The sequence below is a fragment of the Hyperolius riggenbachi genome, chromosome 3, assembly GCF_040937935.1.
Source record: "Hyperolius riggenbachi isolate aHypRig1 chromosome 3, aHypRig1.pri, whole genome shotgun sequence".
NCBI classification, from domain to species: Eukaryota; Metazoa; Chordata; class Amphibia; order Anura; family Hyperoliidae; genus Hyperolius; species Hyperolius riggenbachi.
In genome coordinates this window covers 124,821,597-124,848,155 of record NC_090648.1, presented here as the reverse complement: position 1 = coordinate 124,848,155, position 26,559 = coordinate 124,821,597, and the positions used below count along the sequence as shown (strand labels likewise).

The 26,559-nt window shown below is 45.5% G+C and overlaps 1 protein-coding gene across 1 annotated transcript in view; it reads right to left on the bottom strand.

The window, feature by feature from the left end:
* Positions 1-881: 881 nt before the first annotated feature.
* Positions 882-26,559, bottom strand: part of LOC137562991 (semaphorin-4C-like) — a 57,662-nt gene continuing 31,984 nt past the window's right edge. Inside the window, exons 2-15 of the mRNA XM_068274879.1 lie at positions 23,731-23,858; positions 23,231-23,382; positions 23,050-23,112; positions 22,097-22,195; positions 21,300-21,396; positions 19,947-20,063; positions 18,348-18,499; positions 15,669-15,844; positions 11,258-11,402; positions 8,500-8,722; positions 8,247-8,362; positions 5,431-5,588; positions 5,280-5,347; positions 882-3,605 (exon numbers count right to left, since the gene is read on the bottom strand). Of these exons, the coding sequence (XP_068130980.1) occupies positions 2,761-3,605; positions 5,280-5,347; positions 5,431-5,588; positions 8,247-8,362; positions 8,500-8,722; positions 11,258-11,402; positions 15,669-15,844; positions 18,348-18,499; positions 19,947-20,063; positions 21,300-21,396; positions 22,097-22,195; positions 23,050-23,112; positions 23,231-23,382; positions 23,731-23,824 (2,505 nt within the window). The 5' untranslated portion in view covers positions 23,825-23,858 and the 3' untranslated portion in view covers positions 882-2,760. The remainder of the gene's footprint in view (positions 3,606-5,279; positions 5,348-5,430; positions 5,589-8,246; positions 8,363-8,499; positions 8,723-11,257; positions 11,403-15,668; positions 15,845-18,347; positions 18,500-19,946; positions 20,064-21,299; positions 21,397-22,096; positions 22,196-23,049; positions 23,113-23,230; positions 23,383-23,730; positions 23,859-26,559) is intronic.

The window sequence follows — 26,559 nt, the reverse complement described above, 5'->3', positions numbered from 1 at the left end:
AGTCGGTGTGTCAGCTGACCTGCATCAGGTCACATGACACTCCCGACATGCATGCACGAACGCCAGAAGCCGATAGGAGCCCGCTAAGTGATGCAGGAAGGCTGCTACACATCACTGGAGGCTCAGTAAATATTCAAATAGCCTCAAAACCCACCAAATGCAAAGTCCCCATTATCACTCAGGCATGCCAGTTGGTTGAGACTTGTCTCGAGTATACTAATCTATTGAGTCTTTTTGAATTCCTTCTAGAAAATATTCAAATTTCCTGGATGGAATGCTGTTCCTGGAATGTTCATACTTATGCTTCATACACACTTGAGATAAAAGTCTTTGGAAAAGGCAAGATCACAGACCAATTTTACCCCCTTCCATGTAGTATGAGAGCCATACTCTACACAGTCTATTCTATGGAGCTGCACTCCCCATCAGGTAAAATCTTTGCAAGATGCTGCACACAAAGATGCCCGTACATACTCAAAAGATCATTATCTGCAAAAGATCTGTTCCTGCAAAAAATCCATTCCTGCAAAATGCATTCATAGTCTATGAGATCTGCAGATCCTCATACACACCTGGTTTAACTGATAGTCATCTGCATATCTGGCAATCATCTGCAGATCTGAAGATCCATCCTGGTGGATTTGATCTGCAGATGATTGTCTGTTAAACCAAGTGTGTATCAGGATCTGCCTATCTCATAGACTATGAATGCATTTTGCAGGAATGGATCTTTTGCAGGAACAGATCTTTTGCAGATAATGATCTTTTGAGTGTGTACGGGCATCTTTGTGTGCAGCATCTTGCAAAGATTTTATCTGATGGGGAGTGCAGCTCCATAGAATAGACTGTGTAGAGTATGGCTCTCATACTACATGAAGGGTGGTAAGATTGGTCTGTGATCTTTCATTTTCCAAAGACTTTTATCTCAAGTGTGTATGAAGCATTATTCTAGAGCTAATTTACAGTTCAGGTGTGGTCTGACTATAATGGTTTCTGAACTACTGAACTGGGAGAAGAATGCAGCACAAGAAAGTCATTTTAACAAAACAGTCAGTCAAGGCATTTTTAGAAGGAGGTCAAGAAAGCAGCCTCCATAGCACTTAGTATTCAAAGCAGACCAACATCTAAAGTAATTCTACACAAGATTCAGTAAGGCACAGTCCATGTGGTGGCAGCAGCCATGTGTGTTAATGGAATGAGGGGGTTCTATATCATTTGCGACTTGGTGCTGATCTAAATGAATGATCTAAGCCCAGCAGGCTAACAAGTTCAAGAAAACACACTGAATTATTATTATTATTTATATAGTGCTGACATCTTACGCAGCGCTGTACAGAGTATATAATGTCTTGTCACTTAACTGTCCCTCAGAGGGGCTCACAATCTAATCTCTACCATAGTCATATGTCTATGTATGTATCATGTGGTGCATGTATCATAGTCTAGGGCCAATTTAGAGGGAAGCCAATTAATTTATCTGTATGTTTTTTGAATGTGGGAGGAAACCAGAGTGCCCGGAGGAAACCCACACAGACACGGGGAGAACATACAAACTGCTTGCAGATGTTGACCTGGCTGGGATATGAACCAGGGACCCAATGCTGGAAGGCGAGAGCGCTAACCACTACACCGCCGTGCTGCCCATAGGTCTCTAATTAAAAAAGGGCATTGCAGCTCTAATCCGCTTCACTTTGCCATCTTGATTTCTACTTCCTCTTCCTCGAAGTCACAGGAAGTAGTAATATAAAGAGCATTTTTTTAATTCGTAGGAAGAAAAGAAGGAGATTTGAAACATATCATATGATTTGGTAATACCAACATGCACCCCATTGATTTTTGGAAAGTGTAATTTTTGACTGTGGGCCGCTTTAAGTCACCCAAGGGAAGCTTGAAGTTTAGTGTTTAAAAGGTGCCAAGTAGCAACCAGTAAGTCAACAGGCTAGGCTGGTCATGCTAACTTGTGTTTAGTGTTGTCTTAGTAACCACAGATACTATCCTATAATTTTAGAGTTGTCTTGGTAACCACAGATTTTCTCCTATAAGTTTCAATGACTATCAGCAATGTCAGCTTGTCCTGTGGAGAGTGGAATGGAGCACAAAAGGGTCAAAGCAATTTCTGTACACTCAACATAAAGAGATACAAAAATTAATTAGAACCAAAGGCGTTTTTGTGTTGAGTGCCAAAAGATTGCCATGTCCCGTTCTCATATACATATCTACAAGCGGAAATAAGTGGTCATGTCATAAAAATGGATGTCATCGTATGGCAGGCTTGTAAACGCAGGACACAAAAGCTGGAGATCACAGTAGTAAAGATTTTACTGCCAACGATGCCAGAGCAAGCCTGGCATGTAGTGGTTAATGATTGCTGAGCGCAGTGCAGAGTTATCGTGCCGCTGAGTTCTCCATCTGTTATTGCTGCCCTGGCTGCAGGCTTTAGGAAAGGAAGGCAGAATAGTCACACTGGTTTTTACATCACCCATGAGTGTGCCAAATCTTACAAGAAAGATTCACAAAATACTGAACTTTTACAAGTCTCTCAGAAGTCAGTAAGTAGTGAGCAATGACACTGGAACAACAAGGGAGCCGCTTAGGTCTTTTCCTCACGTTCATAAATCTGTAGACCATTAGTGGAGACATTGAGGGAGAGAAAAAAAAATTTGGCTGCGTCCCTCCCCCCCCAGCCTCCAGTCCCTGAGGTAGTTCAGGAAAAACAAAAAAACATAACAGTGCAAAGTGTGCAGGTGGTGACAGGTGGTGTCACACTGAGGATTCCTCAGGGTTGGAGTCTGGCAAAGTCTGTCTTTGTTTCAGTTTCCACCTCAGTTCCTCGTTAAGCTCTCCAAGTGGAGGGCGATCCTCCCCCATTCCACCACCCAAATTGAGCCGTATATAGCCATTGCTGCTGGATCCTCTTACTCCTGACAGCAGCATGTGGTTGGGGGAGTGAAGAGGAGGTGATGGCAGTGGCTGACCAGGGATCCCGTTTCCAGAAGGAGAGGAAGAACCAGTGCTGTTTTGGCACAGTGCATGACCAGGGACTATTTTAAGTGAGCCATCAGAATAATAAAAAGAGGTTGGGTCCCAGAGTTTTTCATCAGAGTCTGCACTGGGCAGGCACTTGGTCATTTTGGGTTGAGAAGGCAACTGGATAGGATACACAAGCGTGTTCTCAAGAGATTTAGATCCTTTCTCCATCTCATCCTGCAGCTTTCTTCTCAAGTAAACCACAGCCAGAAACAAGGCCAAGCACACTGCTCCAAGTGCAATTACCATCATCCATACCAAACCCAAACCGTCCATGGGGGCACGGGATTCCAACGTGAGAGAAGGGGAAGCCACAACGCTTAACTCGTAGCGCTCGGATGCAAAACGGGTCCCCTGTTCAACTGAATAACAATAGTATGTTCCAGAGTGGTGGAAACTAACACCAAGAATGACTAGAGCCTGCAGGGTAATGTCATACAGCACAGATTCATTGTCTTCCTGGGACAATTCCCGCCCATTAAAGGTCCACACAGGTTGAGCCAAGTTGGATGTCAACTCACAGGGAAGAACAACATTTGTTCCAATGGCCACAGTGAGGTTTCTTGACAAGGGTTTTACTGGAGAGAAAAAAAAGGCATAAGTAATTATATTTGGAAAAGTTTATTATGGAAAAAACAAGACAAAAAGACAGTCCTTAAAGGGATCCTTAAAGGACAACTGTAGGGAGGCTGCCATGTTTTTTTTCCTTTTGTGCAATTTCAGTTGCCTGGCTATCCTGCTGATCCTTTGTCTTTATACTTTTAGCCATAGACCCTGAACAAACATGCAGCAGATCAGGTGTTTCTGACAATGTTGGAACTGACAAGATTAGCTGCTTATTTCTGGTGTTATTCAGACACTGCTGCATCCACATAGATCTGCAGGGCTGCCAAGCAACTGGTATTGCACAAAAGGGAAAAAAAAATACATGGCAGCCTCCCTACAGTTTTCCTTTAAGCCTAGAAAAAGAAAATCAGTTTTACTCACCTGGCGCTTCTCCCAGCCCCCTGCAGCAGTCCTGTGCCCTCACAGTCACGATCGGATCCTCCTGTCCCCCGCCGTCAGCTACTTACATTTTTTGGCCGACAGGCTTACGGCGCCTGCACAGGCCTGACCTTGCGTCTCCTACACGTTCCTGTCGGCAATAGCACCCAGCACAGGAATGCGTAGAAGGCTACGTGTGGCCAGGCCTGTCAGCAAAGTGAAAGTAGCTGGAAGAGGGGGACAGGGGGATCCAATCGTGACTGCGAGGGCACGGGACAGCTCAACAAATCCAGGTAATGCAAAGAACCGGGGCTCACCCAGTTGTGATGTTTTCACTAAGTAATTTCCATTTATTTCAAGCAGAGTACATGTTAAAACTTTACGACAGTTTGTTGCATTACTCGCAGAGAAGAGTCACCCATTTGAGAACATTCACACTGTGATGCTTTGCAGCATGAAATAAAGACTAATACCCATACATTTCAGCTGTACATACTGAATGCAAGCTATAGCAAACAAGGAAAGGGGGACAAAAACAGGATGTAACAGCCACATCTCAGAAGAGAAGTAAATAAGACCGCAAAGCAACAAAATGTGAATACTTTCCTGTACCCACTGTAGTAACAATGAATTTTAACTATGTGGTCAGCAAGCTGGTAAAAAAACAAAACAAAACATAAATCCACTTAAGAGAACCTCAGGTCAAACGTTTAAGACTAACCAAAGGAGAGGAAATCTTCTGAATGATCCACGTTGTCCTCTGTCCTGCCCGGGACCCTCATGAACATCGCCACTGCGCTCCTCTTCATGTACAGGCATGGCTGTGCTGCATGAATGGCTCCAGCTTACTGTGTAGGTGTGGCCATGCTTGCGCTGGTGCAGTACAGCCACGCTCGTGCTTAAAGAGTGCACGGTTGCAAGCCTAGAATCAGATAGGAGCTTGTCGGAATCTTTTGGGGTCCGCACTCAGCAATGGGGGGCTGGAGGGTGGCCTGGAAAGCCTCTGGAGGATCCAGAAGCTTACCTTTCTTTAGGCAACTATTTAACTTTTGATTCAAGGTTCACCTTGGGTACTCTTTAAATTGATATACACTGCCAAGCTATGGCTACTGCCATCTTGCATTCTAGCAAACCAGCCATCTCTATGAATACATGGAAGACCTAGGAAGCCCCTAACCACAAAGCATGTGTGTACAGTAGAAAAAAGGTTTCAAAGCCCCTTTCTAACAAGAAAAAATAAATACAATGAATAATGATGCACAACTTACCTGCTTTTGTAAACTGGATCTCGCACATGGATGTATCAGAGCTCTCAATATCCTGAAGCAGCAGATCCCTAGAAGGAACACAATCCGTGTCACACACATTTCCAGCACACAGGATGTTACAGTCATCATGGTGCATGTGGCCATCACTCACCCATAGTTCTCCTCAGAGTGGACACAGCGACTGAGGTTGACGTTCCATGCACAGAAGGGGTCCCGAGCCAGTACACAGTCTGCACAGGATCTGTATTTACTGCAGTCTGCTAGGGGCAGCTGTACCAGACCAGAGGGGGAGCCAGCAAAGAGAAAGGACTGCAAGAGAGACAAGAAGCCATAAGAGGAGGCCAGCCTGGGAGGCATCTACTACACAGACACAGTTATTGAATCATCAAAAATGACTCATCCAAAACTACAATTTTTTTTCCTAAACTAAGGTCAAAATCACGGTTAGGTCTTTATTACCATCTGTGTCCTCACATTGTGCTGGATTTATTGTGTATGCTGAGTTATGATAGACGTCCATCGGGACCCCTGTTTAGAGCAGCTAATAAGCTCACTTACCCCAAAATTCTAGTTGTGTTCCTGAGACAGGAAAGAAGTATTTGTAGAGCCCCTGATAAGCTGGGTTTCCAGTCTACAAAGATCCTGCGGCTCCACCATAATTGCTCTAAACACCACAAGCCTTACGTACACATTGGCATTATGAACTGGAGGCGTGGCTCCACTTTCACATTAAAGTGGACCTGAACTCTTGCACAGGACAGAAGGTAAACATAGAGCATTGCATCCTCTACGTATTTAGAGAGTTTATCCAGTCTCTTTCCCCTCATTTGTGTCTAATCACAAGTCGTAATTTTATCTCTCCGTGTCATCTTACTTCCACAGCAGATAAGCTCATTTGAAAGTACAGGATGTTAACAATATGTCTGCTTCCATGAAAGGAAGTAGGAACAGTTATATCAGCTGTAACAAAGAAATGTTTTTCTTTAACGGTTATTATGCTGTTGTGTATCTTTTAGAGAGAGAGGACGCTCTGAGTTCAGATGCACTTTAAACAGGGCCGTTTTTTCCACCGTGCGGGCCGGGCGACCGCACTGAGCGCAGACTGACAGGACAGGAAGGGGGGCGCCGGCAGGAAGACACTGACTGAGGGAGCTGCTGAACAGGACAGGTGATGCACGGTGCAGGCGAATGAAAGTACACAAGCGCGATCACCATCCTTCCCACACTCCTGGCTCCTGGGCGTCCTGCAGCATTCTCCTTCCGCTCTGACGTCAGCGCGTGATGACAGTCACTTGACGTCTGTAGCGGTATTGCAGGAGAGGAAGAGCGCCGTGGAGTCCTGGCTGTCTTCACGCCACGGCGATGCGTCTGTCTGTGTTCCCCTGCCTGGTGACCCGCCCTGCGTGCTTTGCCACCTGGATCGGCGCCTCTTCACAGACACTGCTGCTGTGCTGTCCCCTCTGCCTCTGTCCTCCGCACCGATGTGTCCGCTATCAGGGAGGGGGGAGGGACGCTCTCTGCCGGCACCTACCTAATCTAACCTATACTGGGGGCTCCTACCTATCTAACCTATACTGGGGGGCACCTTCCTATCTAACCTATACTGGGGGGCAGCTACCTAATCTAACCTATACTGGGGGGCAGCTACCTATCTAACCTATACTGGGGGGGGGGGGCACCTACCTAATCTATACTGGGGGGCAGCTACCTATCTAACCTATACTGGGGGGCAGCTACCTAATCTAACCTATACTGGGGGGCAGCTGCCTAATCTAACCTATACTGGGGGGCAGCTACCTAATCTAACCTATACTGGGGGGGGCAGCTACCTAATCTAACCTATACTGGGGGGCAGCTACCTAATCTAACCTATACTGGGGGGCAGCTACCTAATCTAACCTATACTGGGGGGCAGCTACCTATCTAACCTATACTGGGGGGCACCTAGCTAATCTAACCTATACTGGGGGGCAGCTACCTATCTAACCTATACTGGGGGGCACCTACCTAATCTAACCTATACTGGGGGGTACCTACCTAATCTAACCTATACTGGGGGGCAGCTACCTATCTAACCTATACTGGGGGGCAGCTACCTATCTAACCTATACTGGGGGGCAGCTACCTAATCTAACCTATACTGGGGGGCAGCTACCTATCTAACCTATACTGGGGGGCACCTAGCTAATCTAACCTATACTGGGGGGCAGCTACCTATCTAACCTATACTGGGGGGCACCTACCTAATCTAACCTATACTGGGGGGCACCTACCTAATCTAACCTATACTGGGGGGCAGCTACCTATCTAACCTATACTGGGGGGCAGCTACCTATCTAACCTATACTGGGGCACTTACTTATCTAACCTGTATTGGGGGCACCTACCTACCTAGCTAGCCTATACAGGTGGAAATTTTACCGGCTACCTATATTGGAGGCACCTACCTAACTAACCTATACTGGGGGCACCTACCTATCTGACCTATGCTGGGGGCAACTATTCTGGCTACCTATATTAGAGGCACCCACCTAGCTAACCTGTACTGGGGCACCTACCTATCTAACTTATACCGGGGGTGCCTGCCTATCTAACATATACTGGGGGCACCTATACTGGCTACCTATACTGGAGGCACCTACCTGGCTAACCTATAGCGGGGGCAACTATACTGGCTCACCTATGCCAGGCTGCCTATACTGGGGGGACCTATAGCTGGCTACCTATACTGGGGTACCTATTCTTGGCTACCTTTACTGGGGGGACCTATATTAAGTGCAACTAGACCTGGCTAACCTATACTGCGGGCACCCATACCTTGCTTCCGGGGGGGGGGGGGAAATCAGGAAATACATAGGTCAGCCTCCCTATCCCTCTCACTTTGGGTTATGATCCGCAGTGCCTCCCATAGGGAGCTAGAAATTGCAGTGAATGTGTAGGTAAGAAGGACCCCATAGACATGCTTACCATCTGGCTGGACAGTACAAGGCTGTGCACTGGATATGGCTTATCAAACATCTGAAGCTCTTCAATCAAATGTACGGAGGAACCCGTTCTAACTGCTTTGTTCAGCCAACCATTTCCTGGAGGGGAAAAATAAATAAATAAAATAAAAAGGCTCATAATCTGCTCATACAATCTTAGCCAATATGCTTTCAAGCAAAAGAAAGGAATACAACCTAGCCTTGCTGTTCATCAGGCCTCATGATATAAAGCTCACCTGTGCCAATGAACAGGACATCATAGAGTTCCCCATTGAGCCCTGTAGTAGTCTGCACTGCGAGTGTGGTAAAGTTAACTCCTTTCCTGACCAGCAGAGGGCGCCCATTAACAGGCTGGACTTGCTCATCCATCAAAGGGTGTTTCTTGGCAAAATTGAGGGTGTTATCTGGAAGCGCAAGCGAGTTCATCATTCCGTGACGCTTGTGGAAGTCTGTGATGCACTGGAAAAAAAAAAAATACAAAAATATTTTCATAACAAATCACAACTGCAGAAAAACTGAACAAACACACATGCTTTAGATGTTTAGTTTAAGCCACAACTGCCAGCTCCTGTTTCTCTACCAGCACCCATCAATAATCTCCAGCAGCACAGAGTGTATATTTCTGATAAGAGGTAGGGCAGCCCAGCAGTCATTCCGCCTCACAGCCAATCAGACCCAGCTAGACTGAACCGGAGCAGAGCAAATCTGAATAATGCTGACATCAGGGTAATGCGAGCAGGTTGCTGCAGCTCTACACAGGTTTACATCATTGCTACAATCATTCAACTGCAGAGCCAGTCAACATCAGAATGGATATCTCCTATGCAAGCATTACAGTAACCTCACCTGCCGGGCTGGCTTTTGTACTTATAAATACCTTTCGTCATACATTCAAAATGTAGCCCTGAAATCTTCTGCAGCACTTTACAGAGTACATAATCCTATCACTATTACTCAAGGTTGCTCACATTCTAACACCTACCAGAGCCACTATTATTATTATTTAGTATTTATATAGACATCATTTGCAGCACTGTACAGAGTATACACAGAGTATACATACAAACAGCTGGAGGCACAATGCAAGGACACAGAGGCTGGTCATTGTATACAGAACACCCCTCTGTGTCCTAATAGGATTTGGCAAACCCACCTCGGGTTCTCTTAAAGCGGAATATAACCCTGCATTTCAACTTTGCTCTAAAACATTATTTACAGCATATTATATGCAAAAAGCATTTTTTTTTACTAGACCAGCATTGGAAGGGTTAAACACAGAGGTTTTAAGTTCCGTGCAGACATTCAGATGGTTACATTCTATTTAGTTAGTGTGTAACTGTTTATCAATAGATACATCTCTTTGGCTGTCCTCCAAGCTCCTTCTCAGTGAGAGAGATGAGTCATAATAAACACATATTTGTAAACAAAAAGTATCTAACTCAAGTTCGGATTCCTCTGCAGAAATCTCTAGGGACTTTAAAGCCCTGTGTAACCCTTCCAATGCTGGTCTAGTAAAAAAAAAAATGCTGGTTGCATATAATATACTGTAAATAATGTTTTAGAGCAAAGTTGAAATGCAGGGTTATATTCCGCTTTAAACTGGTCAATAAAATGCATTTTAAGCCTCCAGAAAGCAAGAAAATACTCCAAATAATTTTGATAGTACCTTTTCACCTACTTTTTTAGTTGAAAAGTGCTAGATTTCAATTTAAAATCGAAGATAAAAAAAATTATCTGCTAGGAGAAAACTCAGATGAAAAAGTGAATTGCATGCATATGCCCCCAAGTGTTGATGCAATCATTGCTGTGGTTTTCCTGGATTTGTAATATAGGTGAGGTTGTATCCTAAAAGTCATATAATCGTTTTCCTGCGTAGTGAAAAAGTCACATAGGCCACATCATGTATAGAAGGTAGGTGTTGAGGACGTAGTCTTCCCAGTGGTGTGATATTATCCACAGCCGGTAAGGATCCCAGGAGAGCGACCATCCAGTTCCGGCCATACCTGAGATTCCGAGCGGGGACATTTTCTTCCCCGTAGACTATATACGGTGGTGGCAGATTCTGCAGCCCACCTCTGTGAGTAGAACTACTCTTTTTCCATATCCAATATTACTGCACCATTTGGCTCTTGGTCTTATCTTGTCACACAGGCTACCATGGATCCAACACAGTGACTGCTCCTTATCTCTAAGCAGGTAGGCGTGGTGAAGATGCTAATGATTTACAGTTATTTCCAGTTAAAGTACATTTTTATGTAAACAAAATCAAATCAATCAAATGCAGTGACTAATGATTTTCATTGGTCCATTTCCAATCTTGGTAAAAACATAAAATTGGCATCAACTTTAAATGAAAAGCAACCTTTTGAGCAGCTCTACTTCTTGCGGGCCACCAATTGTTTAATGGCGTTTGTAGCAGCTGTGCAATTCCTCTGTGGCAGCTGGTCCTAGAGCCGTCCACAGCAGCTGAGCAAGTCTGCAGACCTACTGTGTAATCACTCTGTGTCACCAGGCCGTAAAGAAACAGTACAATAGGAAAACCTCACCTGTTACATAAGGTTTAGCCTGTGTCACTTTTCCACTGTCACAAAACTATAAAAAAAAGTGATGGTCAGACTCACTTTAGAAATGTTCAGAATAAGAACAGAGAATTTCGAATTTAAGTGCTGTTCAGTGTATTGGACTCTCATCCTGAAGAGGCTTTGTAACTTTTGGTTTAAATACTCCATTTCGAGAGACATCATCAAAAAGAACTAAAGAGAAGAAACTCCACCACTTATTGAAAATAATGGCTTTTTCAGATGTTTCTTGTAGCAAGCCGAAATGGTAAGTCACCACAAATAGTTCATTGTGCCGCTGCAAGTTTTCCTGGCTTTGTCTCAGGGGATGAGCAGACTGTTCCCGCTCTCTCCCTGCTCAGTTCATATGAGGTCAGTGACTGCAGCTTACATGCCTTACATCTCCAACATTAATTAGTAATTAAGCTAGACTTACAGATCCAGGCCGGGGAGTGGGCACGAGGTCAGAGTAGCGGCCCCACTTCTGGGCCTGCTCGCGGTATTCCTTGTACGGCCCATCAAACACGTTCTGGATGTCCTGGATGTCGTACTGACAGACAGCAGAGACCGCAACATCACCCCTGCAATGACAAGAGACCATTAGCCTGCAAGAACACACAAACAAATTATTTGCCATATGCCCAAGCATAACAGAAGGGATAAGAACATGGCAAATTCTAACAGAATAGAACATAATGGGGTGGATTCCCAAAGCTTACTTATTTTTCAGGAGAGCCAATGTATGAGATGAACAAATAAGGAGAGATACATTATGAGTTAAAGTCAGTTAGGGAGAGGAAAATAGTGAGTGAGTATCAAATAAGGGGGTTGATTTATTACCTGTAAAGCAGGCAAACCGCGTAAATAAACTGCTGTTACTTGTGCTAATAAATCAGCCTTCACTAGCTGCGCGTGGTAGTGACGTAACGCATGCTACGCTGCCACTAGTGTGCATAACTCGCATGGCGTGCTGATTTATTAGCTGTTTGCCTGCATTACAGGTAAAGAATAAACACCATGGCAAGATAATTCAACAGAAAAAAGTTTGTGAATCAGCCCCAATATCTTCTTTTTTTTTAAATCAGCCTTTATTAAAAGTCAAAAAGGCATAGAACAATATAACAAAAACATTGTATGAAGTACATTACAAACAGAGCAGCAGCTAAACTTCCAAACATACATAGCAAATCAACCCAAACAATGACATAACATGACCAGTCCTAAACTTACATGGGAAATATCTATTAGTAATCTTTCTTTATTGGGCAAGCCCTCCAAAAATTCTGTCTTGGATTAAAGAGCGATCCGGTAGCCCGGGAGAGTCCATCCATCCAGATTAGATAAAATTTATGAGGAGCGCCTATATGAACATAAATTAATTTTTCCATCTTTAGATACTCATTTATCTGTTTAACCCAGGTATCTGCTAATGGGGGACTAGGATCCTTCCAGGATCTTAAAATGAGCAGTTTTGCCTGAAATAGGAGTCTATGAACCATCAATTGAATATGCTCTGGTATTGGTAGACCTGTAAGCAAACCCAATACACAAAATTGAACCATTCTGGGAATTTTTTTGCTTTACAACAGTATCAATAGTATCTAATATCGTACCCTAATATCTATGTAACTTTGGACAATGCCAAAGCATCTATATATATATATAATTGACTAAGTGCCTCAACCTTCAAACAAGAAGAAGAAGTACTTTGCATGAGAAAATGTATGCATGCTCAAACACCAAGTTTAAGGCCTCTTTTCCACGGACTGTTGAGCTGTGTGCTCAGCAAGCAGTTACCAGGCAGCAGCAAGCAGTTACCAGGCAGCAGCAAGCAGTTACCAGGCAGCAGCAAGCAGTTACCAGGCAGCAGCAAGCAGTTACCAGGCAGCAGCAAGCAGTTACCAGGCAGCAGCAAGCAGTTACCAGGCAGCAACAAGCAGTTACCAGGCAGCAACAAGCAGTTACCATGCAGCAACAAGCAGTTACCAGGCAGCAGCAAGCAGTTACCAGGCAGCAGTGAGCAGTTACCAGGCAGCAGTGAGCAGTTGTGAGAGTTTGAGAGCCATTTCACTGCCTATTCACAGTCCATGGAAAAGAGGCCTTACCCTAGCAAGTCTGACATTGCAAATCTGGCCTAAATGGCTATTCATGAGGCAATGCTCATGCAAATGCATGCACAAACCAATACCACAAAGCAGTCACCCTGCTACATGCTACATTAGCACTATCCGGCTTAGTGCACACCAGAGCGGTTTGGCAGCGTTTTGCGATCCACTTGCGGCTGCGGATACGCTTGGGTAATGTATTTCAATGGGCTGGTGCACACCAGAGCGGGAGGCGTTTTGCTAAAACGCATATTCCCGAGGTGAGGCATTTTTTGGATTGCTGAGGCGTTTCTGCCTCCAATGTAAAGTATAGGAAAAACGCAAACCGCTCTGAAAAACGGCAGTTCAGAGCGGTTTTGCAGGCGTTTTTGTTACAGAAGCTGTTCAGTAACAGCTTTACTGTAACAATATATGAAATCTACTACACCAAAAACGCTTTACAAAACCGCAAAATGCTAGGTGAAATGCTACAGAAAAATAAGAAAAAGCCTTTTAAAAATCTGCTAGCATTTTGCGGATCTGCTAGCAGTTTTTGGTGTGCTCCAGGCCTCCAGGAGCGCCACGGGGAGGATTCCTAGCCTCCCACTCCGGGGTGCCGCGCCACCCAGCCTCCGACTCCAGGGTTCCGCTGTGGTTCCCAGGCAGCGAGAGAGCACTTTGCAGTATTGGTTTTTTGACCCTGCATAGTTTGGTATGCGAAAGCAAATGCATATTTGCATGAGCATTGCCTCATGAATAGCCAATTAGGCCAGATTTGGAAAGTGAGACCTGCTAGGGTTAAACTTGGTGTTTGAGCATGCAAAATTTTTCTCATGGAAAGCATTTTTTGCAGTTGTATCCTTTGGAGGCAGGTGGTGGATGGCTTGCTCTGGTGGTGTGAGCCCTGGAGTGAGTTGTCTGCGCCTGTCCTCCCCCCACCCCGGAGTGTTGTAGGTGAGCCAGCCCTGAGCTCTAAAGCTCGGGGTGACCGATGCTTCACTCCTTTCTCATGTGGTGCCCCCAAGTTAATGTGCATGTTGCAGAACGCAATGGACGTTAAGGTAAGTGCCTGTTTTTAATATTGGGAGGTGGGTGCGGAGGGCTCTCCCCGGCGCTGACCACATTTGGGGGGGGGGGGTGGAGGGGGTGCAGCTGCGCCACCCAGCCTCCCCCTCCGGGGTGCCGCTGTGGTTCCCAGGCAGTAAGTGAGCCTGGGACCCCGCAGTCCCCCGGTTGTATGGGGGCATTCGGAATCCTCCCCGTGGTGCTCCTGGATAGTGCTAATGTAGCATGAACTAATACCCGCAGGGCGATCGCTTTGCGGTATTGGTTTTTGACCCTGCATAAGTTGGCATGCGAAAGCGAATGCATATTTGCATGAGCATTGCCTCATGAATAGCCAATTAGGCCGGATTTGCAAAGCCAGACTTGCTAGGGTTAAACTTGGTGTTTGAGCACGCATACATTTTCTCATGGAAAGCCTACTTCTTCTTGCTTCAAGGTTGAGGCACGTACTCTATTAGATAGATAGATGCGGCGTATGCTACGACACGGGTTGGCTAGTATGTAATAGATCTCCATGGTCTCTACGGCACCTGGGACCCAATATCTTCTTTTAAAGATTCATACCCACACTAAAGTAGTTTGAAACGTCCGACAAACGTCAGGTTTTGCCGCGTTGGACGACAACTGTGTGCAAAAATGTAGCCACAAACAAGAAAAACAAGCAGCTAACATTGGGCATTTCGCCCAATCCATTTGCCGGATCACCTGTTGGGCAGATATCGTGCAGTCAACATGTGTATAACATTATTTGAACGACATTGTTCTACTGAATGCGGACATGTCGTTTTCACTTGCAGGTGTAGTCTAAAAACGATCATCGCTTGCAATACCGGTGTGTGGAAACGGCAAGTCTTTTCAACAGCATCGCTGGTAGTTTCCGCGAGGTTGGTCGACTGCTTTCTGCGATTTTTGGTGAGGGCGTGTGTGTGTATGGACCTTCGGGGCCCGTTTCCACTATCGCGAATCCGCATGCGTTGTCCGCATGCGGATTCGTATAGCCAATACAAGTGGATGGGCCTGTTTCACTTGTCCGTATTGCTGAGCGTGTTTGTGTGCGGGGAAAATCTGCACGGCAGAGCCGTCTGAACTCGCTCCCCACACACCGCTATGCGAATCGCATACAATGTATTTTAGGGCTCGTTTCCACTAGGAGCGGTGCGATGCGGCTACATAGCCCCATCGCACCGCAGGTGTGCTGAAACACATGCACGCCAGTGGAACAGTTTCCACTGTGTGCAGGGTGTGTGGAGTGGTGCGGTGCGATCCGACCATCACTGGTCTATACAATGCTTGCTGAACCTTACAGGGTACCTGTAGTCTCTAAAAAAAAAAAAAAAAAAAAAAAAAAAAAAAAACCTCAGTCGGAGCTTCCTACGCCCCTCCTGGTCGCGGCCACACTCCCCTCCATGAACGAGTGCGGGTGCACTGTGCAGGCACAGAGTACGGCCCGTCTCTGTGCAGTAGCATGAAACTGCACATGCACAGCTTTTTGTCCTTGCACAAGCGGCTCCGTGCTACTGTTCAGGTGAAGGCAGTACTTAGTGTGTGCAATGCAGCTGCACTCGTACATGTAGGGGGACGACGGGCTCTTGGACATGAGGAACACCTTTACAGCATCCAAAGGCTTCCCCCTACTGACGCAAGTATGTAACTTTTTTTTAACCCTACAAGTTCCAGTTTTGCAGTAGTGTATCTCACCAGAGTGCTTGGAAGACAGCATAGAACTGTGTAGACCTCCAATGATCAGCGCGCAGCGTGTACACAGCCTGCAGCCGGTTAAAATGAAGTTTTAGCTCTGGAATGGAGCACACCAGCCGGGCCTTCAGGAAACTGGTCCACTTCCTCTGCAGAGTGCGAGCCCCTCCTAGGTCCCCCTGCAACAGAGGCAAAATACTGTGTTACCCACAGCTCATGTGGGAAAAAAAAGAGGAAAAGCAGGAAGTCTCAATCAAAACTCTGATTAGAGCTTGTCGGCTGAGAAATCTGTGTTTATGTGTAGGAAGCTCTGCAAGTGTATTAACCTCCTTGGCGGTTAATTTTTTTTGCCAAATTGGCAAAAATCCTTTTTTTTTAATTTTTTTTTGTTTCATGTAAAGCTACCAGAGTGGTAGCTACATGAAACACCACTAGAGGGCGCATGTGTCCCTCTAGTGCGATCGTCGCCGGCATCTATAGCAAACAGGGGAACGTGTATATAACGCGTTCCCCTGTTTGGCTTCTCCTGTCGCCATGGCGACGATCGGGATGACGTCATGGACGTCAGCCGACGTCCTGACGTCAGACACCTCCGATCCAGCCCATAGCGCTGCCCGGAACTCATTGGTCCGGGCAGCGCAGGGCTCTGGCGGGGGGGGGGGGGCCTCTTTCGCCGCTGCGTGCGGCCGATCGCCGCAGAGCGGCGGCGATCAAGCTGTGCGCGCGGCTAGCAAAGTGCTGGCTGCGCGCACAGCAATTTACAGCATAAAAATCGCCCCACCGGGGGCTGAGATCTCCCCCTGCGCGGCATAGCCCGAGCTCAGCTCGGGCTTACCGCCAGGGAGGTTAAGGCAGTGATGACAAATTGTTATTTTAGTATATATTAAACTTGGGGATGATTTATAAGGACTGGGTGAAAGAGAAGACATGGGCCTATAGCTCGCAGTCACTGAATAACTGCCATTTTCTAAGTGGCCGAGAAAAAGGACACAGAATGGGAATGGTTTACAGAGAAGTACAGTGAAGAATAAAATCTAAACACTTTTTCACCTGTTTCCGACCGCGTAAAGTCCTGGGGCTGTAATTTGCATGAGATCGCGCGCACGCTGCGCGCGCATCTCGTGCTTGGAGGGCGGAGCTCCGCTCCCTCTTCAGTCTCCGAGCGGCTATTGCCACACGGGAGACTGTTAGACGGCGTGAGCTGTCTATTTACACTGTGCAGCACTGCGATCAGCAGCAGCGCTGCACTGGGGACAGCCATGTGACACGGCTGTCCCCCTGGGGGACAAGAAAGCGATTGGCTCTCATAGGCAGAAGCCTATGACAGCCGATCGCCGTAATTGGATGGCTGTGGGGAGGGAGGGAGGGAGGGAGAGAGGGAAGGGTTTTAAAGACAGTTTTTTTTTTTTTTTTTTTAAAGCAGGAACAATATTTATTATTAAAAAAATAAACATGGGGGAGCGATCAGACCCAACCAACAGAGAGTTCTGTTGGTGGGGAGAAAAGGGGGTGGGGGTGGGGGGGAAATCACTTCTGTGCTGTGTTGTGCAGCCCTGCAGCTTGGCCTTAAAGCTGCAGTGGCCAATTTTACCAAACATAACCTGGTCACTAGGGGGGGTTTAGCCCTGCAGTCCTCAAGAGGTTAAATGCCAGAGATGCCAGGGTGATTTTAACAAATCACATCGCTCCAGTGTGAATACTCACATAGGAGAACATTAGCAAGAGCGTTTAAAATCACAAGCGGTTAGGTAAGACACAGACCCAGAACATTTATATCGTGCTTTTCTCCTGTCGGACTCAAAGCTCCACTAGGACGCGCTCTATAGGCAGTAGCAGCGTTAGGGAGTCTTGCCCAAGGTCTCCTACTGAATAGGTTGGGTTACTGAACAGACAGAGCCAAGATTCTAACCGGAATCAGGCCGCTTGTGTCAGAGGCAGAGCCCTTAACCATTACACTATCCAGCCTCTGTATGTAGGTAAGGCGTAGGGATGGTCAAGGAAATGCAAATAATTTAGAGTTGATGCATGATTATGCAAATGTATGCAGCTTGAAAATAAACCAAAGAAATCCTGCTGTGGTAAAATTGGTCCATTTTCAAGCTGCATACATTTTCATAATGTTGCATCAACTCAAAATTGTTTGCATCTCATTGACCCTCCCTAAGGAAGGAGAACAATGGGCTTGGCCAAGACTATTCATCCTTCCAGATCACTCAGTGAGGAATCGGGCTGCTTTCTGTGTACATGCTGGAAGGCCCCACCCCCTCTGGATCCTGTCTCCTGCACACTAGGAACACCCATCCCAATGATGGGTCAACATAGAAGCATCAGAGCCAGGATCACACATCAGATCACATGCATATTCCTACATAAAATACTAGGAGTGCATGGAGGTACCTCTAGGTGGCCACACTGCACACCGCTATCAGAGTGCAAGAATAAGGCTATTCTTGGGTGACAAGAGCATATGGAGTGCTTCTCTAGAGCACAGTACAGACATTCCATTGGCACCCATTTCAAGCCTTTGGAGTCTGCACATTACTCACCTACACACAGTGTAACTACCGCTGCGCAAAACAAATAGCAACCTCTTGATAATCTCTGTGGTGAGTATATTTCCCCACTGCATGGGCTTCCCATCCTCTCCCACCTCCACAGGAAGGATTACTTGGATCCCCTCACCTTGCAGACACGGGCCACCCGGGAGACCACTTGCTCGCTGTAGCAGTCATATTCCAGGGCTCGCTCAGTGAAGAAGAAATAGATCTTATCATCATCCCCCATCTCATTGTCCATACTTTCCGGGATGTGAGAGGAGCTCACAAAGTTTGGCTCTGGAAACAAAGAAGACAGAAAATTAGCAACATACATTCACATCACCAGTAGATGAATGCCGTGCAATGCATAGGAGAATGGAAGGGCAATATGGGGACATGCACAACAAGGCAGAAAACAGGATGAAGTGTAAAGCCCAAGTCCAGCAAAGAAAAACATCTTAATATACCTTGACAGGATCCGAGTCCATTGTGACAGATGTCATGTGTAATAAAAGCAGCCACATGCCTCTACTGATCAACATACCTATATTGATCAGATCACAGTTCTTAATTAAGGCTCATCTCCAGTTTTACAAGCCATCAACCTCCAGCATCCTAACTAATTTAGCCACTTCCTATTCTGGGATTTGTACCCCATAAGATTCCTGACCATTTGTCACTACTGATACAGCAAGTATTACCTATGCCACCAAAGTAATGCATATATTGATTTTTTTCAGGACAATCTAGATTTTTTAGGATAATTTTGTTTCCTTGAATTGTTTAATACTACAGACAATTAATTGGTGAAATTTAGGCGTTCACACAAAAATTATACATCTTTTCATGTTTCACTCTTCCTAATTTTCACATGACAAGTGCCACAGTTGTAAAATACCTCCAGATCCATTATTTGGCTTGTCCACATGCTATACTTCCATCTCTAGTGGGGCATGTAGCATACCATTGTCACCAGTCTGAAGCAACTGAATGCGATTGATATGGCGCATCGTTTGCAGACCCCAATGCTGTACAGATACATTGGTAGGCAACAGCGTAGGGGTTAAAAGTTAGCGGGGGGGGGCGCCATTTATTATTTAATGGGACACAAAATAAAGGTAAAAGTTAAAATTTACTTTCAATGAATGATCCCTACTATAGAGCAATCATTCACTTTACACTGGTGTACGTGCGGCAACAACGGTGGGCACGCAGCATCGGGATTAAGTGCAGCTCTCTCATGCCCCCGAATTTTTAGGGACAAAATTAGGACGTGAGAATCACACCCAAAAAAAAGGAGGGTGTTAAAGGTGACCCCCAATCCTTCACACAATCCCCATATACTCACTCACTCAGACCCCTGAAAGCTCCAGGGATAACCTCATTCTCCATTTGGTTCCCATTAGCTTCAGGCTGCAAATGTGGCATCAGTCACAGCACTGGTCTCCGAATGATGTGGCTGAGCTCTGGCTCATTAGGACCCATCCACTGTTCTTCCGAGATTCAGATCCTGGTATACTATTTAATGATTTGTTGGTATAGAACAGTCTGTCACCAATGATATAAATGGTGTCAGAAATAAAGTAGAGACATTGTGGAAAGCTTGATAACTGATGACTAGACCATTATTTGGAACCGTAGAGGCAAAAAATTAAATTGTGAAATGAACATATGTGTTTGTAGCTGGACTTGGGCTTTATGTGCACCGGAGGACACCATACTGACAGAACAAGTCGGGGCTCACCATTCAGCCATGTTGCCAGATATTCTGTCTTCATTGTGTTGTGCGGCCCCGCACTGCGCTGTATGACTGGCTCCGTGCCCAGGAAGTTTAACAAGGTTGCGGAATACAGAGCTCCCTCTGAAATACATGAATGATGGATGCAACTGTGTGAATTCCACAATTGGTGAACAGTCCAGCAGGATTAGATCATACCAGCACACTTCAGGATCACTCTGCTCAGAGGTTAACAGACACTTTAACAATACAGAGTTTCTCCATGGAAGCAAAAAACACACAGAGGGACGTAAACCCACGTCATCAGTGCTGCCAGGCACACTAAGCCACCGCACTGGAGAATCCAATCTTTCTAATGCTCACCTTGATTCCCATTCCTCTTCAGTTGACTGATTAACATTCTAACAATACCGCCAAGAGCCAAGCATGTTGTAAATAACAGCGGTGGCTAGAAGTCCTCTTCCAGCAATCCGATAATTACTTGTCATCCGTTACTGCTCAGCATTGTTATCCGCACTGCCACTATGTACCCTGCATATATATGGCACTACAACTAGTGGTGTCAGACATAAGACTGTCTTAATGCTGCCAGGATCAGGGTTACCCCCACCTGTTTTGCCATGGCCCACCCTCAGCTAGGCAGGTGTGACGTAACTGGAGGCTGCAAAGATGGGGTTGGGCCACAGCAAAGCAGGTGGGGGTGGCCACAGAGCTTTGGAAAAATGGTTGCGCCTGTCTTACAGCTGGAGGGGCGGAGCTTCACACCCCAATCCTGCAAAATTAAGACCTCACATGACAGGCTCAGTCCTTTACACTGGAAGTACTCTTTAACTCAGTAGCTTTAGCAGCTAAAGGGTAAATGATTCTCTTTTGTCAACTTGATTCTTATCCAGTATTCCCGTTAGGCTCAACACACACCATACAATCTTGGTTGTTCAATCTTACCACTTTCATGTAGTATAAGAGCTTATCCAATCAATCATTCAAGGTATTTTCAACCTGTTGGCCCTTATACTACATATATTTGGTAAATCTGTACAACCAAGATTGTATGGTGTGTGTTGAGCTTTAGTCTAAAGCGGTTGTTATTTTCACAAGACTCATTGATCAGTTGACACTAATCAATCCCCTCATCACTAGAACTCCTTCCAATGCCTAACCTCACCCCAAAGATTTAATCTTTCCTATCCCTACCAACAATTATCCCCTTGCAACGACCACCTCTATCCTGAACCTAACAGGTAGCTCTAACTGAACTCTTCTCTTTTCTTGAACATGAATCTTCTGAAACCAGGTCTAGCCCTAGCCACAAATTGGGGTGGGAGAGAGAAGATCTGTACAAAGTAGCTATGAACTGACCCACAACAAGTCCTGTGTGGCCTGTCGATGGATCATATGGACATCTTCCCTTCCCATCTTCTAAGTTAGCGCCATCTAGAGTGAATGTTGCCAGGTCCTGCAAAAGAATATAATGAAAGTCAACACTATGTGGAAAGTACAAAAGTCTTCTCTAACTGTAAAAAATGAATGCACTGCTACAGGCAAAATTGGCAGGAAGCCCTAGGAGTTGAGGTTAACAATCACATCCGCCAAAGGGTTTTTCCAGGAACGTCAGGCCATTACACCAGCTCTGAAATGGGATTTTGTAACACTTAAAAGAGATATCCAGACAGCAGTAATGGCTATCAATGTTCTCAGATGTACTATAGAGGAAAATAGGCGTGCCACAGGGTGAAGTGGGGACTTTTCAGTCAGGACAATTAGTGAGTGGCAGGGCAGGAGGTGCGGCCATGTCTAACATTGAACAAGCATCACTGTGTCTATCTTGCAGTTGGCTGTGTGTGGCAGCTGGATAAACAAATGACAGGCTGGTCTTCAGCTGTACCTCAGACTACATCACAGAGGAGCTTCCTTTATCAGAGAACATGGTACTCACAATATAATGACTACAGTACAGAGGAGCTGCCATCATGAGAGAACATGGTACTCACAATATAATGACTACAGTACAGAGGAGCTGCCATCATGAGAGAACATGGTATTCACAATATAATGACTACAGTACAGAGGAGCTGCCATCATGAGAGAACATGGTATTCACAATATAATGACTACAGTACAGAGGAGCTGCCATCATGGGAGAACATGGTACTCACAATATAAGCACATTTGGGCTGAAAGGCGTATGTCCCACATGTCAGGAGGTGAGTTTCATTGTATTCTTGCAAAATGCGGATATAATTGAAGCACTCGGTCTGGAATAATGAATAATAAACTGGAGTTAGAACAAAAAAAATATTACCAATTCATAGCCGTGACAGGTGAAGCGTACATAATAAACTGTCCAACTTGTAAGCTGCCATTTTTGGGGTGCAGATCATGCTGCAGACATCAGTGAACACAGAGATAATGTGGGGCTGGCAGCAAATAGCCACCAGGCACTCCAGAGTTGGGTTTTTGCGTAAGCAGAATCACAACAGACCGACATGTGTGAACAGGTTCATAGGAAAGCATGGGTTAATTCTGCATGTCCACTAGGCCGCTGTCATCCTCTGTGAGAAACAGGCAGTAGGCCTAGTGTGGGCAAAGCCTAACAGAGTTCCGTATCTTAGGTGTCCATATTCGTGACTGAATAATCGCAGGCACTTGTAATTGACCTGAGGAAGTGGGCAGAGACCCGTGAAACGCGTTTTCTTATGTGCATCAATAAACGTACTTTTTCCTTTACTTATGGTTTGATCTTCTAAGAAGGTAAGACGTTACACTTCTCATTAACGGTATTGCAATCAGCTTATATTGTCAAAGGCGCCTCCACCAGTGTTTGTTAACAGAGTTCCTAGTCAGAATCTGCACGGTTACCACATGATTGGGTAATAAAATAAATGCAGCATTCTGTATTTTGAAGGTGAAATCAAAAAGGGGGGGGGGGGGGGGGTGTGACTCTTCCACACACACACACGCACACACTTTGTTGGTCATAGCTCAGCCTTTGCAATACTCAGGAGGATGTAGGTCAAATTTCCTGAAATACGATCAGCAGTTTGCAGGCAATAAGCTTTTGTACGCATCAGTCAACCTTCTAGCCACACAGCAGCACAAATCAACTTACCAGATTGCTCTTTCCTTTATTCACGCACTCTGACTTCCTGTCACTGGGGGCTTCCCACACAATCTGCCAGGGGGAAAAAAAAAATAAAATTTCTCGTGTTCCATTTATGCATAAGAAAAAACAAACAAAAAAACAAACAAACCCCAAAACAAATGACTGATTTAATACGGAGACTACTTACCGGAGGCTGTAGCTCCTTTCCTATGTTCGTTAGATCCAGCGCGAATATGAACTCCCGTGCCCCCACGTACAACGCCCCGCGGCTCTCATCCAGCGTTAAGGTCAGGTAGTGGGAGATGCCAATGTGCCAAGACTGGCGAATTTCAGAGACACCTAAAATAGGCCAGCAAGTGAGCATTACTAAGAATAACATACAGTACTATAGAAACACATGCACAGGGGGCCTCCCTAAAGATTGCTCTCAGCCATCTCTACCATGGGTCATGCCATTCGTCACTGGCTTACAAGCCACAAGGGGACAGAGGCAGTATAATTACAGCATGACATCACCTCCCTGTAGATCCTAAGGCACACAAACAGGTGACAGCAGTCAGGCTCAGCAGCAGCACAAAGGCAGAGGCTGTGCAGCAACATTGCTTGCAGCTGTCTAATTCATTAGGCTGCACTGTTAGGAAATTTTGGGAAGGAAGGGGAGGCGGTTAGAGCTGGTAGAAGTCTCACCTGAGTAGCGGACAGTCTTCCGTGGCAGCTGATTCCACCCTCTGACCTCTATTCTCAGCAGCAGGGCCACAAAGCATAACCACCGTGGAATCATTCCCTTGTCTGGTCCGCCTTGTCTGCGTGGGAGTCTGCAGAACAACAACAATAATAAGAGACATTTCCAACAACAAGGCTTTGTAGAAATAAAAAATGTTCCATGCATAAGATGGACAGATGTCTCTCTGTAGCTGCTCTGGTGCCTGTCATACAATCGGGTCAGTGTTTCTTAAGGCCATACTCACTGAGCTATTTTTCGCGAGTGATTTTGCAAGCAATTTTTTCACAATATCGTGTAACCATTGTTTAACAAAAATGTATTAAACAATGCTTAACGACACACACCACCTGTGGTGATTGTTCATTTCTAAATGACCGAAATGTCCGATTAAGTAGTTGAGGATCGTTCCGATCATGACATGCGTGGATTTCACCGCAATCGTGTAATTGATTGTTTACATGATAGTTTGTTCCCGCCGGTGCAAAAGACGCATGAAGATTTGGCCAGATAGATCGGGGAACGATCGTTCGTCGGGGAAGATCCCCAATCCATCTGGCCGTAATCTGCTAGTGGGTACTCAGCTTAAGAGGTTTAAACACTTTCAGCAAATCTGCCCGTACTCTAGTGAACCCCAACATAGCTGAGCCATATACCTTCTACAGATTGCCCGAGCCAGGGAATAAAATGTGACAGCTTGGTAGTGCATACTGTAGCACAAAGCTAATGGGGGCAGCAGCACAGCGAATTCTCAGATTGCTGCTGAAACAAGAAAAAGTGGGGGCAAGATCCATAGCTACCCGAATCAGGGAGAGTCCGTTTGCTTGCTGTATTGGGGCACTATCTAGCTATCTAAATCTAACTTAAACATGAGTTCCTAATAATCCATTAGAAAATAAGAGGTCTAAACAACTAGCAAATCTAAAAGGTGAAAGGCAGCTGATACAAAATGGGAAGAAGGTGGAAGAGTTACAGCTGGAGCGGCAAATTAGAGCTCATTAATAGAAAATACATTACCACTGCTTTGTCTGGGCTACGCAGCTTCAGTTAAGGCTTATACACAAGTCAAACATAATGCACAACCAACCGTACAACTAAACAACCAACTCACTTAAATACTATGGGCGCAAGCTAAACGACAAACTGCACATGTCCGCATTCATAAACAACAAAGTTGTTCAAAAGACTTGTATACATCAACGGTTGGAACTAGTAAACCACCTGTTATTAGTTGGTTGTCTTGTTATTTGCCAGCCGTACACACATCCAACTATCTTCCAACAGACCAAGTTTAGATGATAGTTGAGCAGATAGTTTGGGCGTGTGTACGAGCCTTTGGCCAAGTTAGAGGTAAATAAATACAGGATTCAGGGAGCCAGCTCCACTGACAATTATAGAAACCCTCTGAAGTCCAGGCTGCCTGACTTCTGGAATTTGTCCCGACCTGACTTTATTAGCTGCATACTTGTTTCAGGTGTGTGATTCAGATAATACTTCAGCCAGAAAGATGAGCAGGACTTACGGGCACTGGGTATTGTTTGATTGATCCAGTCGGATCTTTAAGCGACCATGGGGGATACATGTACTAACGATAGATTTGCAGCAGAGGCTGCCTCAACCAAGAACAGTCTAGCCAGGCTTAAAGGAATACTGTAGGAGGTCGGGGGAAAATGAGTTGAACTTACCCGGGGCTTCTAATGGTCCCCCGCAGACATCCTGTGCCCGCGCAGCCACTCACCGATGCTCCGGCCCCGCCTCCAGTTCACTTCTGGAATTTAAGACTTTAAAGTCTGAAAACCACTGCGCCTGCATTGCCATGTTCTCACTCCCGCTGATGGCGCCAGGAGCATACTGTGCAGGCCTAGAATGGTCTGTGCCTGCGCAGTACGGTCCTGGTGACATCAGCGGGAGCGATGACACAGCAACGCAGGCGTATTTTCTTGCTTGTTGGTGGCTTTAAACGCATTTTATTGATAAGGTGTGAAAAAGAGACTTGGGAGAAAACTTAGGAGAAAAAGTGAATTGTGTATGGCCCAATGGCCCATATGCAATTCACTTTTTCACCTGAGTTTTCTCCTAGGTCATATTTTTAAACTTCTCAATAAAATGCCTTTTAACCATTTTTGCCGCTGGGACGTGAGCCTCACATCTGCAGCGGCAGCTGCTACAGCTGCAGGGACGCGCTAGTCACGTCCCTGCAGTTTGGGGGGCTGTGTGCGTGATGGTGCGGGCAGAAACCCATGATTGCGGTGAGATTGGGGAGATTGGTTGCAGGGGACAAAAGTCCCTTGAGCCAATCAGTTCTTGTCCGCCGAGAATTATCACGGTTTTTGATTAAAAAAAAGAAGAAAAAAAAAGTGATTATTCTTAAATACAACCGCCGAGCTGCCTCCCACTCGCCGATCGTTAGATTAATGAATGGGAACAAAGTTCCTATTCATTCATCTCCCCTCCAGGCCACCGTGATCACAGGCATCAATGGATGCCTGTGTCACTTCCTTAGTTACATAGTAACACATTGCATCCTATGTAGCATACTTATTGGTCCTGTGTGAGGACATCTTGTGGCCAAATAGTTACACCTACAGGCATTAGGGACTGATTTTTTTTTTAATATGTATGACAAGAGGGTATATCATTTTTTAATTATGGGCTTGTAAATAGGGATTGGTGTAAAACTGAAAAAAATGCAACTTCATTTCAAAATAAAATATTGTCACCATACATTGTACTAGGGATATAATTTAAATGTTGCAATAACCGGGACAAATGGGCAAATTAAAATGTGTGGCTTT